Source organism: Panulirus ornatus, chromosome 17 (genome assembly GCF_036320965.1).
Source record: "Panulirus ornatus isolate Po-2019 chromosome 17, ASM3632096v1, whole genome shotgun sequence".
In the NCBI taxonomy this organism is placed as follows: domain Eukaryota; kingdom Metazoa; phylum Arthropoda; class Malacostraca; order Decapoda; family Palinuridae; genus Panulirus; species Panulirus ornatus.
The window spans coordinates 1,101,840-1,121,725 of NC_092240.1; the positions used below are offsets into that span (position 1 = coordinate 1,101,840).

General features: G+C 39.1%; 1 protein-coding gene across 6 annotated transcripts in view; it reads left to right on the forward strand.

The window, feature by feature from the left end:
* The window catches only part of ENGase (cytosolic endo-beta-N-acetylglucosaminidase), a 45,860-nt gene that overhangs the window by 17,673 nt on the left and 8,301 nt on the right, over window positions 1-19,886 (forward strand). For 5 of the 6 annotated variants that reach the window (XM_071671764.1, XM_071671763.1, XM_071671766.1 and 2 more), the window contains exons 6-10: window positions 3,047-3,212; window positions 9,222-9,428; window positions 12,143-12,205; window positions 15,555-15,649; window positions 16,318-16,458. In XM_071671764.1, coding sequence (XP_071527865.1) covers window positions 3,047-3,212; window positions 9,222-9,428; window positions 12,143-12,205; window positions 15,555-15,649; window positions 16,318-16,458 — 672 coding nt within the window. The remainder of the gene's footprint in view (window positions 1-3,046; window positions 3,213-9,221; window positions 9,429-12,142; window positions 12,206-15,554; window positions 15,650-16,317; window positions 16,459-19,886) is intronic. The other variant, XM_071671767.1, reaches the window with a different exon arrangement.

The window sequence follows — 19,886 nt, forward strand, 5'->3', positions numbered from 1 at the left end:
CGTGCATTTATCTAACTGTGTGGTACAGGGTAGGAAGAGAATTTTACAGCTCAGCTGCCTGAGGGAAGAAGTATTATGATAGAGGATTTGGTTATGCCCAACATGTTCATTTTATTACAGGATTGAACTGTAGTGTTTTTAGATTAAACAGAGGGAGGTAAATGTCTCTTTGAAAGAGACATAGGGAAAAATTGCATTTCATTACTATTAAGCTGACTTGGCTACTGCTCTCATATTGTGAGAGGCTGGACAGTTCCGAATTGAAAGATGAAATATGTTCAGTACAAAAAAGAAAATGAGGATTATTAGAGGGTGGGAAGGAATGTGAGTTAAAGTGTGTAAAGTGGAGTCATTCTCATGATTTTGAATATGGCTCAAGGTAGAAGAGAGGTCTTTTGTTGACAGGAGAAAGAGAGTAGCCGAAAATGTCTGAATTGAAAGAGAGAAAAAACTGTTGGATTAGAAGGACTTTGGGAGGGAAAGTGAGTGTGTAAAGTGGAATCATCAGCATGAGGGTGAATAGAGTTAGAGTTAGAAGAGATGTCTTTTTTCGAAAGGAGAAAGAGAGTAGGCAATAGAATAATGTTAAGAAAACTGCTGTTGATAGGATAGGAGGAAGAATTGCTCAATTAGTGACTTTATTAATGGAAAAATCATAGGGGAGACTGTTTATTATGGAACACAGAGAAGGAGAAAAACCAAAGAAAGGGAGTTTAGAAAGCATTTGCTCTGTCAAGTGGTTTGGAGGTGTCGAGGGTTAAGACAAGATTTTCACCAAATTCCCTGAGAGAAGAGAACCATAGGTGAGGTACATAGGAAAGATTGCCAGTAGAACTATCACTGATATTTTTGTTTGTGATGAGAAAGACTGGAATGGGAATCTATGTGTTTAAGACAGTAAAAGAGAGTTTCAAAGACTGTGGAGGAGGCAGAAGTGAGAGCACCTGGCTGTTAGTTGGATGGGTTAAGTGGTATCCTCCAGGGATAGGCTGCATCAAGGCATGCTTCCAAGCTGAAGGAAAGGTCTGGAATTCTAGACAGAGGCAAAATAAGCAAGCAAGGATCAGAGCTAGCTCAGGGGCACACTCTTTAGAACATGAGGAGGTATACTATCTTGGCCATATACCTTTTCCTCCTGAAGCTGGGAGGCACTTGAAAGACCTTGTGCAGGGAAAATGTGGGTGTTAGCATAGTTTCAGTGGAAGGATATGGGGTGAAGGTTTTTAAGTTAAATCATCCAGAGCTTACTTAAGGAAAATAGGACACCAGAGAGTGTTTTCATCATTTGGAGAGAGAAGAAAGTGTTGAATTGCAGAAATTATGTGATGTTTATGGTTAAAGATCAGAAAGATTAGTCTGTACAGTAAGAGGTAAAATTGCCACTCTTTTTGAATGTGCGTTTAATTTTACACAGAAGAGTAAGCAGTGATTCTGAGTAGAAATGAAAACCAAATAAGTTTCAGGGGAAGTTAAGAGTTTCATAGTCCTGTGCACTCTTCCTCTTGATACAACAAGCATTAGAGCAGGAGTTATCAAACTATAACTGGGATGGATAATTTAATGGAAGATGAGACTCGAGACTGCATACCAGCCAAGATAATCTCCATTATGCTTTCAGTACAACATGAGGCATCCTGCTCAGTGAGTAAAACCTGTCCTTGTGAAAATTTGTAAAACTACACATAGGTGACATGAGTGGCATTTTGATGGGGAAGGATAGAGGGTGAACAACCCCAATTAAAGGGGGGATAATATGAAGACTTTGGTTGGAGAACCATTAAGGGCAGAAATATTGTGTATATTTTGAGAGGGTTCAGAAATTAGAAATAAAGGTTGAGTGTGTTAGAGGAGCAGTGATGATGGCTGGATCATTAGATGTTGAATTATCTGTTCTAGACCATTAAGGAAGGAAAAATAAAAGGCTTCGTCTCTGCCAGGACCAGCCTGAGTGGATGTATGCTGAGAGCCCTTGCATGTAAGGTTTCATTAAGTTGATGTGAAGAGAGCAGTGTTTCATAGCAGGAAAAATGTTCAAAGAGTTGTACACATTTGAAGGAATTGGAGAAAATTTACAAAACTTAAAAATGAGTTTATAAAGGGTAGAGGAATTTTAAGCCAGATGGCATTATAGGCAGAAGACTCAAAATTCATGTGGTGAGCATTGGGAATTTTGTATTACAGTAGGTGCAAACATCACTCTTGGAAAGGTTTATGGTAAAGGTTGAAGTAAGGGATCTAGTAGTGAAGAGGGGAAGAAGCCTTTAACATATGGGATTCAGAGAGAAAATCAGGGGTGAAGTGGACAGATGATGTTTTACAGATGGAAGGTTAAATTTGAGACTGAGGATGTTGTAGAAATGAATTGAGAAGAGCCAGGTGTAAGAGCCTTGTCCAGGAGAGTGGAGTTGGTCCCAGTCTCTTGATGTTAGTCATGGGGACACATTGTGAGAAGGATGGTTCCATACTGGTGGTACTGTTCGGGTTCATCGCAGGAGAATCTGAATGGAGATGTGTGATCATGATATTTGCAAAGATGGAAAAATTGGAGAGTAGAGTAAAGGGTTTTTATGAGTTATGTGCTGTCGAGTGTTATGTTAGAAATGAAGAGGGTGTGAGTTTGTTGATTGGATACTATCAGCCTTTATGTAGGTGAGGAGATTGGATGGTGTCTGTTCCCTTGATTTGTGTTATATAAACATATTGGTGTATTTCCTAATGAAAAAGTTGGTGATCCTTCTCTTAAAAGTCAAACTAATCAAAAACAAATTAAAGCCCATTAGTGGTGTATGGTTCACATTTGTTGAAGGCATAGGATTGCACATCTGGCTAATCTATTTAATGATCTGGTTTGTCTCTAAAAGAGTGGACAGAAAATCACCAACACTAGTTTTTATGATTTTATTTGTTTCCTATGATACTTTTTATTAGAAAATAATAAATTCTGAATTATTTGCCAAAGAATTAAATCACTTATTGTTGTAGACTATAAGTTTGGTTAGATTTAAAGATGATAATTTAAAGACCTTATTGAGTACTCATTCTTCAGACCATTTTTTGATGCCTGTGATGGGATTTTCCTTAACTACACATGGACAGATGACCACTTGAAACGTTCTAGAAAAGCAGCTGGTGAACAGTGTAACCAGGTCTATGTGGGTCTGGATGTATTTGGCCGTAACTTCTTTGGTGGAGGAAAATATAACACATTCAAGGTATTGTAACTCTTTGTTGGTGGGCTGATAAGAGAACATTTTCATAGAATTAACTATGCATTTAATTATTGGGACCAAACTGTTGCATGCTCAAAATTGTTGATGCTTTTGCAGGGTGTAGATTTATTATCCCTGGTTATCTCATTTCCAACAGACTGCATACTCGCCCCTTTCTCCAAATCTCTTGCATTTATCTCCCTAACCACTGCATCCATAAGCAAATCAAACAACCGTAGGGATATCACACACCCCTGCTGCAGACCAACCCTCACTGGTAACCAATCACTCTCCTCTCTTACTGCTCGTACACATGCCTCATGCCTTTGATAAAAACTTTTCTGCTTCTAGCAGCTTACCTCCCACACTGTATACTCTTAAGACCTTCCACAAAATATCTCTGTCCACCCTGTCATATGTCTTCTCCAGATCCATAAATGCCACACACTAATCCATCTTTTTCTCTTAGTAATTCTCACACACATTCTTTAAAGCAAACACCTGATCCACATATCTTCTACCACTTCTGAAACCACACTGCTCCACCCCAATCTGATGCTTTGTACATGCCTTCACCCTGTCAGTTAATACCCTTCCGTACAATTTTCGAGAAATACTCAACAAACTTATGGCTCTGTAGTTTGAACATTCTCCTTTATCCCCTTTGCCTTTTTACATTGGCTCTGTACATGCACTCCACCAATCCTCAGGCACTTCACCACAATCCATACATATATTGAATATCCTGACTATCCAATTGATAATACAGTCACTCCCTTTCTTAAAAGTTCCACTGCAATACCCCAACCCCACTGCCTTGCCAGGTTTCATCTTTCACCACCTCTTCTCTCTTCACCAAACCACTTTCCCTGACTCTCTCACTTCGAACATCACCCTAGCCAAAGCACCCTACATCCTACACTCTTATCATCAAACACATTCAGCAAACCTGCAAAATACTCACTCCATCTCCTCCTCACTTCATCACCACCTGTTATCACTTACCCCCTTGCCCCCTTCACTGATGTCCCCATTTGTTTTCTTGTCTTGCGCATGTTATTAACCTCCTTCCAAAACATCTTTTTTTTCTCCCGAAAGTTTAATGATACTCTTCTCACTCTAACCCTCAATTGTCCTATTTTTCATCTCTTGCACCTTCCTTTGACCTCCTGCCACTTTCTCTTATACATTTCCTGTTCATTTGGACTCCTTCCTTGCAAGTATCTTTCACTAACAGCTTTACTTCTTCATCCCACCATTCACTACACTTTCTAATCTGCCCACCTCCAACATGTTTTCATGCCAGATGTATCTCTTGCACATGCCATCACTGCTTCCTTAAATACATCCCATTCCTAACCCACTTCCCTCACATCAATTGCTTTCACCTTTTGTCATTCTACACTCAATCTCTCCTGGTACTTCCTCTTACAAGTCTTCTTTCCAAGCTCACTTACTCTCACCACTCTCTTCTCCCCGACATTCTCTTTTCTTTTTTGAAAATCTCTACCTCTTTTACATGCATATCAATTGACTCATAATCAAATAATGTCCTTTGACCATATCTGCTATTCACATACATATACTTGTGTATATCTATCTTTTTATACCAGGTATTCCCAATCACCAGTCTTTTCTCAACACACGAATCCAAAAGCTCTTAACCATTTCCATTTACAACACTGAATACCCCTTCTTGTACACCAGTTATATCCTCAACTGCGACATTGCTCACCTTCGCATTTAAATTGCCTATCACTGCTACCCATTCTAGTGCATCAAAACTGCTGACGCACTCACTCAGCTGTTCCCACAACACGTCTCTCAAAATCCTTCTTCTCATGACCAGTTGTATAAGCACCAATGATCAACCATCTCTCTCCATATACTTTTAGTTTTACCCACATCAGTTTAGAATTTACTTCCTTACACTCTGTCACTCACTCCCACAACTGCTTTCAGGTGTAGTGCTACTCCTTTAGTTCTTGTCCTATCACCTACCCCAACTTTACTCCCCAGACTTTTCCAAACCATTCTTCCCCTTTACCTTTTGAGCCTCATTTCCTTCAGAACCAAAAATCCATTTTTCTTTCCTCAAACTTACTACCTATCTCTCCTTTCCTCTCACCTTTGTTACATCCACACACATTGAGACACTCCAGTCTGAGCCTTTGAGGAGGATGAGCACTCCCCACTTGACTCCATCTGTTTTCTCTTTTAGAAATTTGAATACAAGGAGGGGGGGTTTCCAGCCCCCCACTCCTGCCCCCTTTAGTCACCTACAACACACAGGGAATAGGTGGGAAGTATTCTCTCTCCCTTATCCCCAGGGATATATATTTGTATTTATTATACTTCATTCCCATTTTCTGTATCAGCGAGGTAGTGCCAGGGAACAGATGAAGAAAGACCCATCCACTCATATAGACACACATATATCACACAGTATCATTATTATACTTGATTGCTGTTCCCTGCATCAGCAAGGTAGCACAAGGAAACAGATGAAGAAAGGTCCATTTGCTCATATACAAATATAGGTTTGCGGCAGGGGTGTGTAATGTCTCCATGGTTGTTTAATTTGTTTATACATGGGGTTGTTAGAGAGGTGAATGCAAGGGTTTTGGAAAGAGAGGCAAGTATGCAGTCTGTTATGGATGAGAGAGCTTGGGAAGTGAGTCAGTTGTTGCTCGCTGATGATACAGCGCTGGTAGCTGATTCGTGTGAGAAACTACAGAAGCTGATGACTGAGTTTGGTAAAGTGTGTGAAAGAAGAAAGCTTAGAGTAAATGTGGATAAGGGCAAGGCTATTAGGTACAGTAGGGTTGAGGGACAAGTCAGTTGGGAGGTAAGTTTGAATGGAGAGAAAATGGAGGAAGTGAAGTGTTTTAGATGTCTGGGAGTGGATTTGGCAGCGGATGGAACCATGGAAGCAGAAGTGAATCATGGGGTGGGGGAGGGGGTGAAAGTTCTGGGAGCGTTGAATATGTGGTGTGAGGTGGTTTGATCAAGTAAGTAATAATAGGGTAGAGAGATGTGTGGTAATAAAAAGATTGAGGTTGAGAGAGCAGAAGAGGGTGTTTTGAAATTGTTTGATCACATGGGGAGAATGAGTAAAGAAAGATTGACCAAGAGGATATATGTGTCAGAGGTGGAGGGAACGAGGAGAAGTGGGAGACCAGATTGGAGTTGGAAAGGTGGAGTGAAAAAGATTTTGAGTGATCGGGGCCTGAACATGCAGGAGGGTGAAAGGCGGGCAAGGAATGTCTCCCGCGTTTGCGAGGTAGCGCAAGGAAACAGATGAAAGAAATGGCCCAACCCACCCCCATACACATGTATATACATACACGTCCACACATGCAAATATACATACCCATACATCTCACTGTACACATATATATACACACACAGACACATACATATATACACATGCACACAATTCACACTGTCTGCCTTTATTCATTCCCATCGCCACCTCGCCACACATGGAATAACATCCCCCTCCCCCCTCATGTGTGCGAGGTAGCACTAGGAAAAGACAACAAAAGCCCCATTCGTTCACACTCAGTCTCTAGCTGTCATGCAATAATGCCCGAAACCACAGCTCCCTTTCCACATCCAGGCCCCATACAACTTTCCATGGTTTACCCCAGATGCTTCACATGCCCTGATTCAATCCATTGACAGCACGTCGACCCCGGTATACCACATCAATCCAATTCACTCTATTCCTTGCCCGTCTTTCACCCTCCTGAGTGTTCAGGCCCCGATCACTCAAAATCTTTTTCACTCCATCTTTCCACCTCCAATTTGGTCTCCCACTTCTCCTCGTTCCCTCCATCTCCGACACATATATCCTCTTGGTCAATCTTTCCTCACTCATTCTCTCCATGTGCCCAAACCATTTCAAAACACCCTCTTCTGCTCTCTCAACCAGGCTCTTTTTATTTCCACACATCTCTCTTACCCTTACATTACTTACTCGATCAAACCACCTCACACCACATATATATATATATATGTTTTATTTATTATACTTTGTCGCTGAATGCAAAGGTGAGTAATGTGGCAATTGAGGGAATAATTGGTGTACATGGGGTGTTCAGTGTTGTAAATGGAAATGGTGAAGAACTTGTAGATTTGTGTGCTGAAAAAGTACTGATGATTGGGAATACCTGGTTTAAAAAGAGAGCTATACATAAGTATACATATGAAAGTAGGAGAGATGGCCAGAGAGCGTTATTGGATTTCGTGCTGATTGATAGGCGCGTGAAAGAGAGACTTTTGGATGTTAACGTACTGAGAGGTGCAACTGGAGGGATGTCTGATCATTATCTTGTGGAGGCGAAGGTGAAGATTTGTAGGGGCTTTCAGAAAAGAAGAGAGTGGTGAGAGTAAGTGAGCTTGGGAAGGAGACTTGTGTGAGGAAGTACCAGGAGAGACTGAGTGCAGAATGGAAAAAGGTGAGAGCAAAGGATGTAAAGGGAGTGGGGGAGGAATGGGATGTATTTAGGGAAGCAGTGATGGCTTGTGCAAAAGATTAGAAAGGGTAGTGAGTGGTGGGATGAAGAAGTAAGATTATTAGTGAAATAGTGCAAATAGGGAAATAGTGCAAATGACTGGGAAATGTATAAAAGAATGAGGCAGGAGGTCAAGAGAAAGGTGCAAGAGGTGAAAAAGAGGGCAAATGAGAGTTGGGGTGAGAGAGTATCATTAAATTCTAGGGAGAATAAAAAGATGTTTTGGAAGGAGGTAAATAAAGTGCGTAAGACAAGAGAACAAATGGGAACATTGATGAAGGGGGCTAATGGGGAGGTAATAGCAAGTAGTGGTGATGTGAGGAGATGGAGTGAGTATTTTGAAGGTTTGTTGAATGTGTTAGATTATAGAGTGGCAACCATAGGGTGCTTTGGTCGAGGTGGTGTGCGAAGTGAGAGGTTCAGGGAGAAGATGATATGGTAAACAGAGAAGAGGTAGTGAAAGTTTTACGGAACATGAAGGCCGGCTGATGATACAGCGCTGGTGGCTGATTTGGGTGAGAAACTGCAGAGGCTGGAGACTGAGTTTGGTAAAGCATGTGAAAGAACAAATCTGAGAGTGAATGTGAATAAGAGCAAGGTTATTAGGTATAGTAGGGTTGAGGGACAAGTCAATTGGGAGGTAAGTTTGAATGGAGAAAAACTGGAGGAAGTAAAGTATTTTAGATATCTGGGAGTGGATTTGGCAGTGAATAGAACCATGAAAGCAGAAGTGAGTCACAGGGTGGGGGAGGGGGCGAACAATCTGGGAGCATTGAAAAGTGTGTGGAAGACGAAAACATTATCTCAGAAAGAAAAATTGAGTATGTTTGAAGGAATAGTGGTACCAACAATGTTATATGGTTGCGAGGCATGGGCTATAGATAGAATAGTGCGGAGGAGGATGGATGTGTTGGAAATGAGATGTTTGAGGACAGTATGTGGTGTAAGGTGGTTTGAACGAGCAAGTAATGAAAGGGTAAAAGAGATGTGTGGTGATAAAAGAGTGTGGTTGAGAGAGCAGAAGAGGGTGTTTTGAAATGTTTTGATCACATGGAGAGAATGAGTGAGGAAAGATTGACAGAGAGGATATATGTGTCAGAGATGGAGAGAACAAGGAGAAGTGGGAGACGAAATTAGAGGTGGAAGGATGGAATAAAAAAGATTTTGAGCGATTGGGGCCTGAACATGCAGGAGGGTGAAAGGCATGCAAGGAATAGAGTGAATTGGAACGATGTGCTATACTGGGGTCTATGTGCTGTCAGTGGATTGAACCAGGGCATGTGAAGCGTTTGAGGTAAACCATGGAAAGTTTTATAGGGCCTGATGCTTTGCTTGCAATTGTGAATGTATTCAATCATATTTAGTATAGTGTATTGCAACCTTGCATATTTGAAATTCTGCTTCATATATATGAATGAATATGTGAAATCTGAAGGCATATATCAAAATTTTTGATAATTGCTTTTTACTGGCTTATGAATTTTACCATCAGGCAATGGATGTGGCAAGAAGTCATAATTTGTCAGTGGCCATTTTTGCCCAAGGATGGACATACGAGACCCAAGATGATTTTGTGGAAGCTGAAAAGAAGCTCTGGAATTCCTTGGCACCATATCTTGCACATCATGGGCCTCAGTGCCTACCTTTCCGAACATCATTTTGTCAAGGTTTTGGGGAAAAATGTTTTTTCAGAGGAAAGGTAAGGATATTTAGAAGTTCTGTTAATTATGTGTGTTTCAGTCTGCATAGAATGCAAATCAGTAGAACAATAGAAGTGGCATGTGTGATACAGGTTGGAAAGAGATTTCATTTTAGCCTGCAGTAATGTACCAGTGGTTGTAAAATGTCTTTTGTAATTCATTCTGGTGGATGCTAATGCTTGAGTGAGAGCATTTACTCGGAGGGACCTGGCTAACTAATTTATGCATTGATCTTGTTAAGATAGCCATGGAAGATTTTGCTTAAATGAGCTTATGTTGATATTGCAGATATTGAGAATTAGTAGCGAGATTGAATACTGCATGAAGTTGATGATTGATTTCTCTCATGTCAGGTGAAAACCCAGTACATGATAGCACTACCCACTGAATTACTTGCACTTTCATATAATATTGGTTGTATTGTATGTAGCATTTGGTAGGCAGGCACCAGCCAGGGAGGCACTACCACCTTGTTGTAGGGAGGAGTAATATCAGCATTGTAGTGAGTTAGCACTGCAGCCGTTGTCATGCTCCCCTCTTTAGCTCAAATTCCTTTCTTTCATTTCTACCTTATGTATTTGTAAATTGGAGGAACAAAGTCCGCAAGCACAACTTTCTGTCACTTTTAAGACTTGACAATCTATAATTCACTTGATTCTTTATCTTTAATCACATATGTCTTCTATCCTTGAGGATAGAAAGGTACCTAACCTACCCACGTATCTCATGTGCACCATAAGGGTAACCAATGCAGACTCACTTGGATGATATGGTTCTGACGGGGAGTAGTTGTCAGTATTTTTTTTCTTCAGGGGCAGGTCTGGGGTTAGTGTGAAGGTACAAGAGCAAAAATGAGATGGCACTTTAGATAATGAAAGAGCTGTAAGACTGTGGTATAGAGGGTGAGAAAATGAGTTCAAGATTAATGTTGGTAAGAATGAAAGTAAACTGTAAGAGGTAGCTGATTGTTAGTGTTTATGCATCTGGTAGTGAGAAGAGTTAAGAAGAGGGTGCTTTTTGAGAAAAGCTGAGAAAGTTGCCAAGGCACTTTTGATGCATGGTTATGTCAGTGTGAGAGTGGCTGATGTAGCAGTTGAGGGTATAATTTATGGGCATAAGTTACATGGTGGAAATGAAAATGGGGAACAGTTTGTTGAGTTGTGTATAGAAAAAGGATTAATGAATGGGGTTGCTTGCATACATGAATTTATGTGGATGAGTGTGGTAGGGGGTCAGTAAGCATTGTTTGTTTATGTATTAGTTCAGAGGCATGAGAGAGAGGATATTTGATTTGAATGTACTAAGGGATAACTGGTAGGATGTTTGCCTATTTATTGGTGGAAACAAGTGTGAAAGTTTAGTTTTAGGAAAGATAAAAGGATATGTGTCTGAAGGGACTTGGGACAGTGAGTGAGATTCAAGAAAAACCTGTATATAGAGGTACCAAGAGTGATTGAGTGAGGATTGGCATAGGATGAAAATAAATGATACAAAGAAGGTGGGTGAGCAATCGGAAGTATTTACTGAAGCACTACTCATGTGTATGGATGATGTGTGTGGTGTGTGGCTGGTGGGATGTGGATGAGATCAGAAACATAGAGATTGGTGTTGCGTAGGTGAAAAGCAAGTAAATTAGGAGAATGAAGAAATACCTTTAGATGTAGTATGTTACTGTGGATGTGCAAATGATATCAGTTGATGGAATTGAAGCAAAGTATTTTTGTTAGTGTATTCTTAATCATATATGTTGTGTTGATTTCAGCTACTCCTGTTGTTATAGAGATGGGTTGATTGAGTAACAAATGACATTGTAACAGAGGTGTGGTAGTAAGCATGGTCTGGTTAAGAAAACTTACCAGGGTGTACTGAAAATGATTGACGTTTAGAGAAATACTGTCTTAGAAGAAATATGTTTCAAAAATGGAGGGAGTTATGGGGAAAATATAGTGAGGGATGCCAGATTTGGGATACTAGGGCCTGAATTCACATCCAGGAGGGTGAGAGGCTTGCATGGGATAGAAAAATTGGATTAAAATTGGTATATGGGAAGAGTGGCATGTTGCAAGTGGATTGAACCAGGGCATATGAAGTGGTCAAGCTAAATCATTTGATAGTATTTTTTTTATTTGACTGCAGATGATAGGCTCTGGTTTTAGTGTATTATCCATGATGGATAAAAAGTAGATTTTTGCAAATTGGTGCAAATGAGGCCTTTTTTTTCATGTTACTCCCTTAAGCCAAGAAAAGCAATTTTGTCCAAAAACAAAGTTTACCATCAACTCAGTTCCAAATTCCGTGAGTTGAATCTGGTACATGCAGTCTCTCAATTTACTGGAAGTGAATTTTTTTTGTAAGTACTTAAATAACAGTGGTGTTCATCATACCCACAGAGAAATAAAGCTATTGTGGAATGATTCCTGATCCAGCTTGCTTTGTAAAAACTACATCTTGTGATACATGTTAAACATAGTCTCCTTTGGCCAGGATGGTTGTGTTTTTAAGATGATTTTATTCTATAAATGGAAGTATTGTATATATGTGACCTAAGATATCCTTTAGATGGAAAGAAAATCATCGACTTTTCTATTTGAATGATACTTGGACTATCAATGTTACCTGATCACGTTTTAAGTATATCTTCTGTTTCTCAGAGGGCTTCATCAGTGTATGCAATTCTTATCATGTAGTATTAAGTGTACCTTTTTCATTTCAGGTAGAGAGCCATGATCCCTGGCATAACCTAAGTAAGCAGCAGCACCAACCTATGTGGTCTCAGGTGAGTTCCTCTTATGATACTAACTTCATTCATGTGATAGTCTGAATGGATATACAAGTATATTTTGAAATGTTATAGGATAGTACACCTTTTGATGTAAGTGTTTGCTGCCATTATCAGATGGTATTACAGTATCATTAACTTTCAGTATGAGAGGTAACACAAGACTTGCTTATATTGGTGAATTAAAGTTAAAGGAAAAACTTCTATGGCTAGTGGTTAATGTTGCTGACCATGAGTCATGCACAGTCCTGCCCAGGTTCAAATCCTGAGCATGACAGTTGGCCTGCTGTCAACCTAATGGTTCATCCTACCCTGCTGTATGCAGAGATTGTGTTCCAAAATAGCCTTTCTAACTGTTTCATTACTCATTCAATGTAAAAATCACCTTTCTATCTATCTGTTTATATCTCCGACACATGTTTCCATTTAGAACTCCCTCAAGGGATGGCCGTGCACTGTAGTCTCCATAACTAGTGAACTCCAGTGCCACTTAATAGCCTTTAGTGCCTCACCCTTAACAGGCCACTAACTGAGGGCTTCTCTGGTGCAGTATTTATTTACGGAGACTCCTGCTTAATATTCCTACTGACTACTTCTACTTAATGCCCCTGCCTTTTGTTCCTACCTGCTACTTCTACTTAGTGTTTCCCCCTAATGCTCCTGCCTAATTGTTCCTTCCTACTATTTCTGTCTATTGCTCTTAACATTTTGCCAAAAGACAAATCTAGGAAAATCTAAAGTTACAAAGAATGAGTTGTATGAGTTAAGTGATGTTAAGAGTTATGTATGATAAGGAGAGATTGTATGTTTGTGGACAGAATGCCAGTAAATGAGAGATTGTATGTTTGTGGACAGAATGCTGGTTGTCACATGTGGGTGAGAAAGAGAAAAAACAACTGAGGAAATAAAACATTCATTCGACATTGTATGAAGAGCATTTAAAGAAATGATTGCTTGTATATATTTGGGATGTCTCATCGCTGTCTTGTGGAGACGAGGGTAAAGATTTGTAAAGGTTTTCGAAATAGAGGAAACAATGTTGGGAAGAAGAGAGTGGTGAGAGTAAGTGAGCTTGGAAAAGAGGCTTGTGTGAAGAAATACCTGTAGAGATTGAGTTTAGAATGGTAAAAGGTTGGAGCAAATGAAATGAGGGTAGTAGGTGAGGAATGGGAGGTATTTATGGAGGCAATGATGGCATGTGTTAGAGATGCATATGGCATACAAAAGGTTGGAAATGGGCAGATTAGAAAGGGTATTGAGTGATAGAATGAAGAAGTAAAGTTGCTACTGAAAGAGAAAAGAGAGGTGTTTGGGCAGTACTTACAGATAAGGAGTGCATATGATTGGGAGATGTATAAGAGAAAGCAGCAGGAGGTCAAGAGGAAGGTACAAGGGTTGAAAAAAAGGCCAAATGAGGGTTGGGGTGAGCAAGTATCAGTAAACTTTAGGGAGAATAAGGTGTTTTGCAAGGAGGTAAATAATGTGCGAGACAACATATGGGAACATTAGTGAAAGGGATAAAAAGGGAAGTGATAACATTTAGTGGTAAAGTGAGGAGGAGATAGAGTGATTAATTTGAAGGATTGTTTAATGTATTTGATGATAGAGTGGCAGATGTAGGGTCTTTTGGTCAGGGTGGTGAGCAAAGTGAGAAAGTCAGGGAATGTGGTTTGGTGAAGGAAGAAGAGGTGTTCAAAGTGTTGCATAAGATGAAATGCTGCAAGGCGGCTGGAGTGGATAGTGTTGCAGTTGAGTTTGTTAAGAAAGGGAGTAACTGTCTTGTTGATTGGTTGGTAAGGACTTTCATTGTATGTATGGATCATGATGAGGTGACTGAGGATTGGCAGAATGCTTGTATAATGCTGCTGTAGAAAGGCAAGGGGAATAAAGGTTAAAGTTTAGTGTTCTGACTACAGAGATATAGGTTTGTTGAGTATACCTGTTAAGTTGTATGGGAGGGTATTGATTGAGAGGATGAAGGCATATACGTGAGCATCAGATTGGTGAGGAGCAGTGTGGTTTCAGGAGTGGTGGAAGGTGTGTGGATCACTTGTTTTTAAAAAGAATGCTTGTGAGAAATACTTAAAGGAACTGATGGATTTGTATTTGGAATTTATGGGTGTGGAGAATACATTACGATATACTTGCCATGATTATTTCAAGTGTAGAAGTGCTTGAATATCTTATGTTTCAATTTTGAAACAAAAAGTTTTTTGGCATTTTTCTCTGAAAAATAGATTTTCTTTAAAAATTCATTATAAGAAGTATTTTTCCTGCTCAATACAAATCTGGTGTTGATATATCGTTTAGTCACCTTTATGATGTTTATTTAAGCTGTTAAATGTAGTCAATTTTGAACTATTTTGTGCTCCTTTGCATCGTATTTACTGGGTATGTATCGGTAACTGAGAGCATTACGATATATTTTCCATGATTATTTTAAGTATAGAAGTGTTTGAATATCTTATATTTGAATTTTGAAACTAAAGTTTTTTGAGCTAAAAATCTCCTGAACTATTATTACCTTCAATTTTTGGCATTTTTCTCCGAAAAATAGATTTTCTTTAAAAAGTCATTATAAGAAGTATTTTTCTTGCTTCATACAAATCTGGTGTTGAAATATCGTTTAGTTGCCTTTATGACATTTATTTAAGCTGTTAAATGAAGTCAATTTTGAAATATATTCTGCTCCTTTTCACCTTTATGACATTTATTTAAGCTGCTAAATGAAGTCAATTTTAGAATATATTCTGCTCCTTTGCATCGTATTAACAAATTATGTATCGGTAACTGAGAGCATTACAATATATTTTCTATGATAAATATTTCAAAATTGACTTCATTTAACAGCTTAAATAAATGTCATAAAGGTGACCAAACAATATTTCAACACCAGATTTGTATTGAGCAGGAAAAATACAACTTATAATGAGTTTTTAAAGAAAATCTATTTTTTGGAGAAAAATGCCAAAAGTAGAAGGTGATAGTTCAGATTTCTTAGCTCAAAAAACTTTTTGTTTCAAAATTGAAACATAAGATATTCAAACACTTCTATACTTGAAATAATCATGGAAAATATATAGTAATGCCCTCAGCTACCGATTCATACCCAGTAAATACGATGCAAAGGAGCAGAAAATATTGCAAAATTGACTTTATTTAACAGTTTAAATAATTGTCATAATATATGTGTGTGGGTGGGTTGGGCTTTTATTTCATCTGTTTCCTTGTGCTACCTTGCTAATGCGGGAGATGGCGATTAAGTATGATAATAAAAGATAAATAGATATGTACTGTTATTGATAATAGACACATCATTGATATGATTTTGTTTTCTGTTGCCTAGGAGGGAGAGGATGCACAACTAAGCCTTGTGACAAATGAAGCCTTCACTGGAGGGGGTTGCTTAGGGCTAACCACAGCCTGTCCAGCTACAGTCAGGTGCGTAAGGATGATTACCTATGGATGCCAGTGTTTCATGGAATTCAATATATTTTGGGCATCATCAGGCTTTGTAACTTATCTTTGGAAGTCTTTTTTGTATACTTTAACAAAGATATTTGCAGCTTGATAGTAGGCTCAACAGTGTTTATTTTTCCAAGGAAATTGATGAATTGATTATTGGCAGCTGTGTATGGGGTTAGTTGATTATGCATCTGGAAACTTCCTCATTGTGTCTACCCACTTGCGTACATCTAGCGGTTTTCTTGCTTTGTTTAGAGACTGGGGACATATAGAGAGGTGTGCTATTTTATAGTATAGGTACTGTATGGTGGGCTATGTGTTTTGCATGGAATTTGACGGTTAGTTATAGGATGATTTGAATGGGAGGGGTTTGGTGCTTTTGCAGAAGGAATGGATACCAGCATGTTGAGATGGGACTGTATTGAGAAAATTTTGCTTCTGTTATACAGATGTCAAGTGTTGTTTATAGGCCCAATTCTAATGTAGGCATTACTTTCTGTGATCAATTGGTTACTAAGAAAAAGATATGAAGAGGGTAATTAGAATTACATTGATAGATAGTTTAGTCTTTTGGCAGATCCTAAAAATTTCATGAGGTCCTAGAGAAGCTTTTAGCCTTAGATCATTTGCATTATCTTTTGCAGATTATTTGTTTGTGGGATACAGTGGAAAACAGCATTGATTGTGTCAGTGTATTACAAATGGTGTGGACCAATTGTGCCTTTTAGCCTAAGATTGCATCTTGGACCAGCTGTAGACTTGGAGGATGCATCAGGGACCAAAAGGTAAAATAGAAATGGTGTTTTCATGTTGTGCACTTGTAAAGTGAGACAGGATTGCTCTTTCCTCTAGTTTCTTTTAATTCTCATGAAATAGAGTGAAGACTTCAGTGATGTAAATGTTTGCTTGATTTTCTGCTTGATATGCATGCTCTACATATAGCAAGTAGTGTATTAGATTGCAAAATATATGTAGATTTTTTTATAAAGCTAAAGAGAATGTTTGTTGGCCTATTTCCATCTAATTAGTGGCCATTAAATAGTTAAGCAGCAGCTTGTGGATGATTGTTTATGATACACGAAATTGATAATGATTGTGATGAAAAATAAGGATAGGGATTTTTCATTTACAAATCTTGTTATCATGAAATTGTTGTTACTGGTATGTGCAAAATTTTATTCAAATTACTTAGTCATAGCTGTGTTTTCTTTATCATTTAGTATGTATTGAATATAAAAAAGGTATGAGCCTCTGCAGACACTGCACTAGAGTTGCCTTTTAAGGGTGAGGCACTGAAGGCTAAGAAGTGGCACTGGAGTTCACTGGATATGGAGACTATTGCTGTGACCACCCACTTGAGGGAGTTCCATTCCTGTTCTGAAGCCATTCAGGCAAGGGATCAAGCATATCATTCTTGAGAAAACTCTCCTTCTGACTTCCATGCAGCATTTGTCACTGTCCGTAATCATTGCAATTATGTTATCAGAGGCAAAGCATTCGTATATTCAGAGGATGCACAATAACCTTTCCTTGTCATCCACTGATATGTCTTTCTGGTTTTCAGCCAAGGGCATCTCTAACTTCTGTCATCCCATCATTCCTTCCATTGTCTGTTTAGTCAGTACTGTAACTGTATCTCCTATAGACAAATTAACTCCTTTAACTCCACCTTGGATGATTCAAACATTCCTTTACCTTCCGATGCTCCTCTTATTAATCCTTTGCCCCTCCCTGTAATCTCTTTTTGGAATGTGTGAAAAATGCTTATTTCTCAGGACACAAGCAAGGCTTATGGTCCTTATGGCATCCATCTCTATATACTGAAAGAGTGTGCATCAGAACTTGCACCTGTGTTTGCATACCTATTCTGTTTCTGTTTAAAAACCAGAACTTTCCTTTGTAGAAGCATGCATTGGTACACCCATCCCTAAGAAGGCTGACCATTCTAACCCCTCGAACTAGCTTTCCAAAGTCTTTGAATCCCTCCTCAACTCCCATATTCGTAGACATCTTGAATCTCACCGTCTTCTCTTGATCATCAGTATGGCTTCCGTTAGAGATCCGCTAGTAATATTCTTTCATATCTTACTAATGTCTGGTCATCATCCCTGAAAGATTTGGGGGAATCCTGTGTACTTGCCTTTGTTATAGCCAAAGCTTTTGACAAGGTTTGGCATTGGGGTCTCATCTCTAAACTTTACTCTTTTGGCTTCCCTCCCTCTCCTTGCTCCCTCATATCTACCTTTCTCTCTGGCTGATCTATCTCCATGGTTGTTCATGGATCAGCCTCCCCCAATGTCCATCAGCAGCAGTGTCCCTCAAGGTTCTGTCCTTTCCCCTGCACTTTTTCTCCTTTTATCAATGATTTCCTGTCTTCCACAAATAACCAAATGCACTGATACACTGACAACTCAACACTACATTCCTCCCCATACTTCAATTCTGCTCCTTTTTCTCCTACTTGATTTTCATCACATCTGAACACAACTTCCTCAGTAAACTCTGACTTGGATAGACTATCTCAGATGGGTAGATGAAATATGGTTAAATTTAATGCCTCCAAGATCCTGGTGTTACCCATCTCACCCTAGAATATTCCTCACAACTTTCCTCTCACCTTTGACTTGCTCTTTAATTCCACCCCTTGACTCTGTGAACATGATTGGTATTATTGTAACATCTGCTCTTTCTTTGAAACTCCTTATTACAGAAATAGCTGAGTAAATCTACCTCTAAGAAACTGGGAGACCTGTTTAGATGTCAATATTTCATTTTCTTTTTATCCCTGCATCTGTACTTGACAGAGTGTAGTTGAAAGTGGTCCAACTTTTAAACTCTCCCAGGCTGACTTCAAAACTTGACCCACTTGCTCTATGCCACAACTTTGGCCCGCTTTTCCTCTTATGTTGGTATTACTTTGGTTTTTGCTCCTTAGGGCTGGCTGCTTCTGTGCCCCCTCCGTCAACTAGAACACAAATTACTCAGCAAGCTGCTATGTCACATGATTATTGTATGGGCTTTGGTAACACAAGGGTGGGCCATTTTGATAACTGTTTCTTTCCCTACACCTCGAAGCTTTGGAACTCTCTACGTCTTTCCCTATAACAATGACTTGGCAAATTTTAAAAGACGTGGACATTTGTTCATGACTGGAGCTTCTAGTGTAAAAGAAAAATTTTATTTTACAAGTTCTTTTCTTTCTTTCATACTATTCGCCATTTCCCGCGATAGCGAGGTAGCGTTAAGAACAGAGGACTGGGCCTTTGAGGGAATATCCTCACCTGGCCCCCTTCTCTGTTCCTTCTTTTGGAAAATTAAAAAAAAAAAAAAAAAAAAAAAAAAAAAAAACGAGAGGGGAGGATTTCCAGCCCCCCGCTCCCTTCCCTTTTAGTCGCCTTCTACGACACGCAGGGAATACGTGGGAAGTATTCTTTCTCCCCTATCCCCAGGTAACCTAAATTGAACACTATTTACATTGGGTTTTTTCAATCTTCCACACGCACAGTACTTCTTTGATCTTAATCAGTATCAGCATGAAGAGGTGTATATTTTTACACCATGTATTGGGGTTATAGTCACTTCCCCAAAAATAATTTTAGTCATCTTATTAATTCAACATGCAGTGAATTATCTGTCTATCTTTTTATGTATTAACATTCAGTTTTCTAACTATGATTGCTGTAGTCTGTTGTATATGTATAAGACATCACCACTGGATTAGTGAAGTCTCTCTTTAAAGAAAATATCATACCTTGGGATTGCTAACTAATGATAAGTGCTGTTTTCATGGATTTTTCCAGATCACTGTTATTGCTCTGATAAAATGCTTCTCTGACAGAACATGTGAATCCCTGTCATTGCTATGATATTAGGCTTTTATGACATGGCACATGATGTCAGTTAATCATGTTTTAAGGTTTTAGCATTGGTATAAAATACATTAATGCTCCAATCAGTTTGGTATGGTGATTGTGCCACGGATCTCTGAGATGGCAAATTGAAATGACCATGAAGAGGTTGTATAAAGGTACCATCAAGTATGACATTGTTAAATATGGTGTTGACTGGTGGTATGTAGGAACATGCCTTCCAATTAAGTCACTCTGCAGTACAAGGAGGAGGTCTGCTGCAGTTGCATTGCATGTAACACCTGTTATTATATAAAGCATGCATTTATACTGGTAGAGAAATTTATTTTAACACGGTTTGAGAA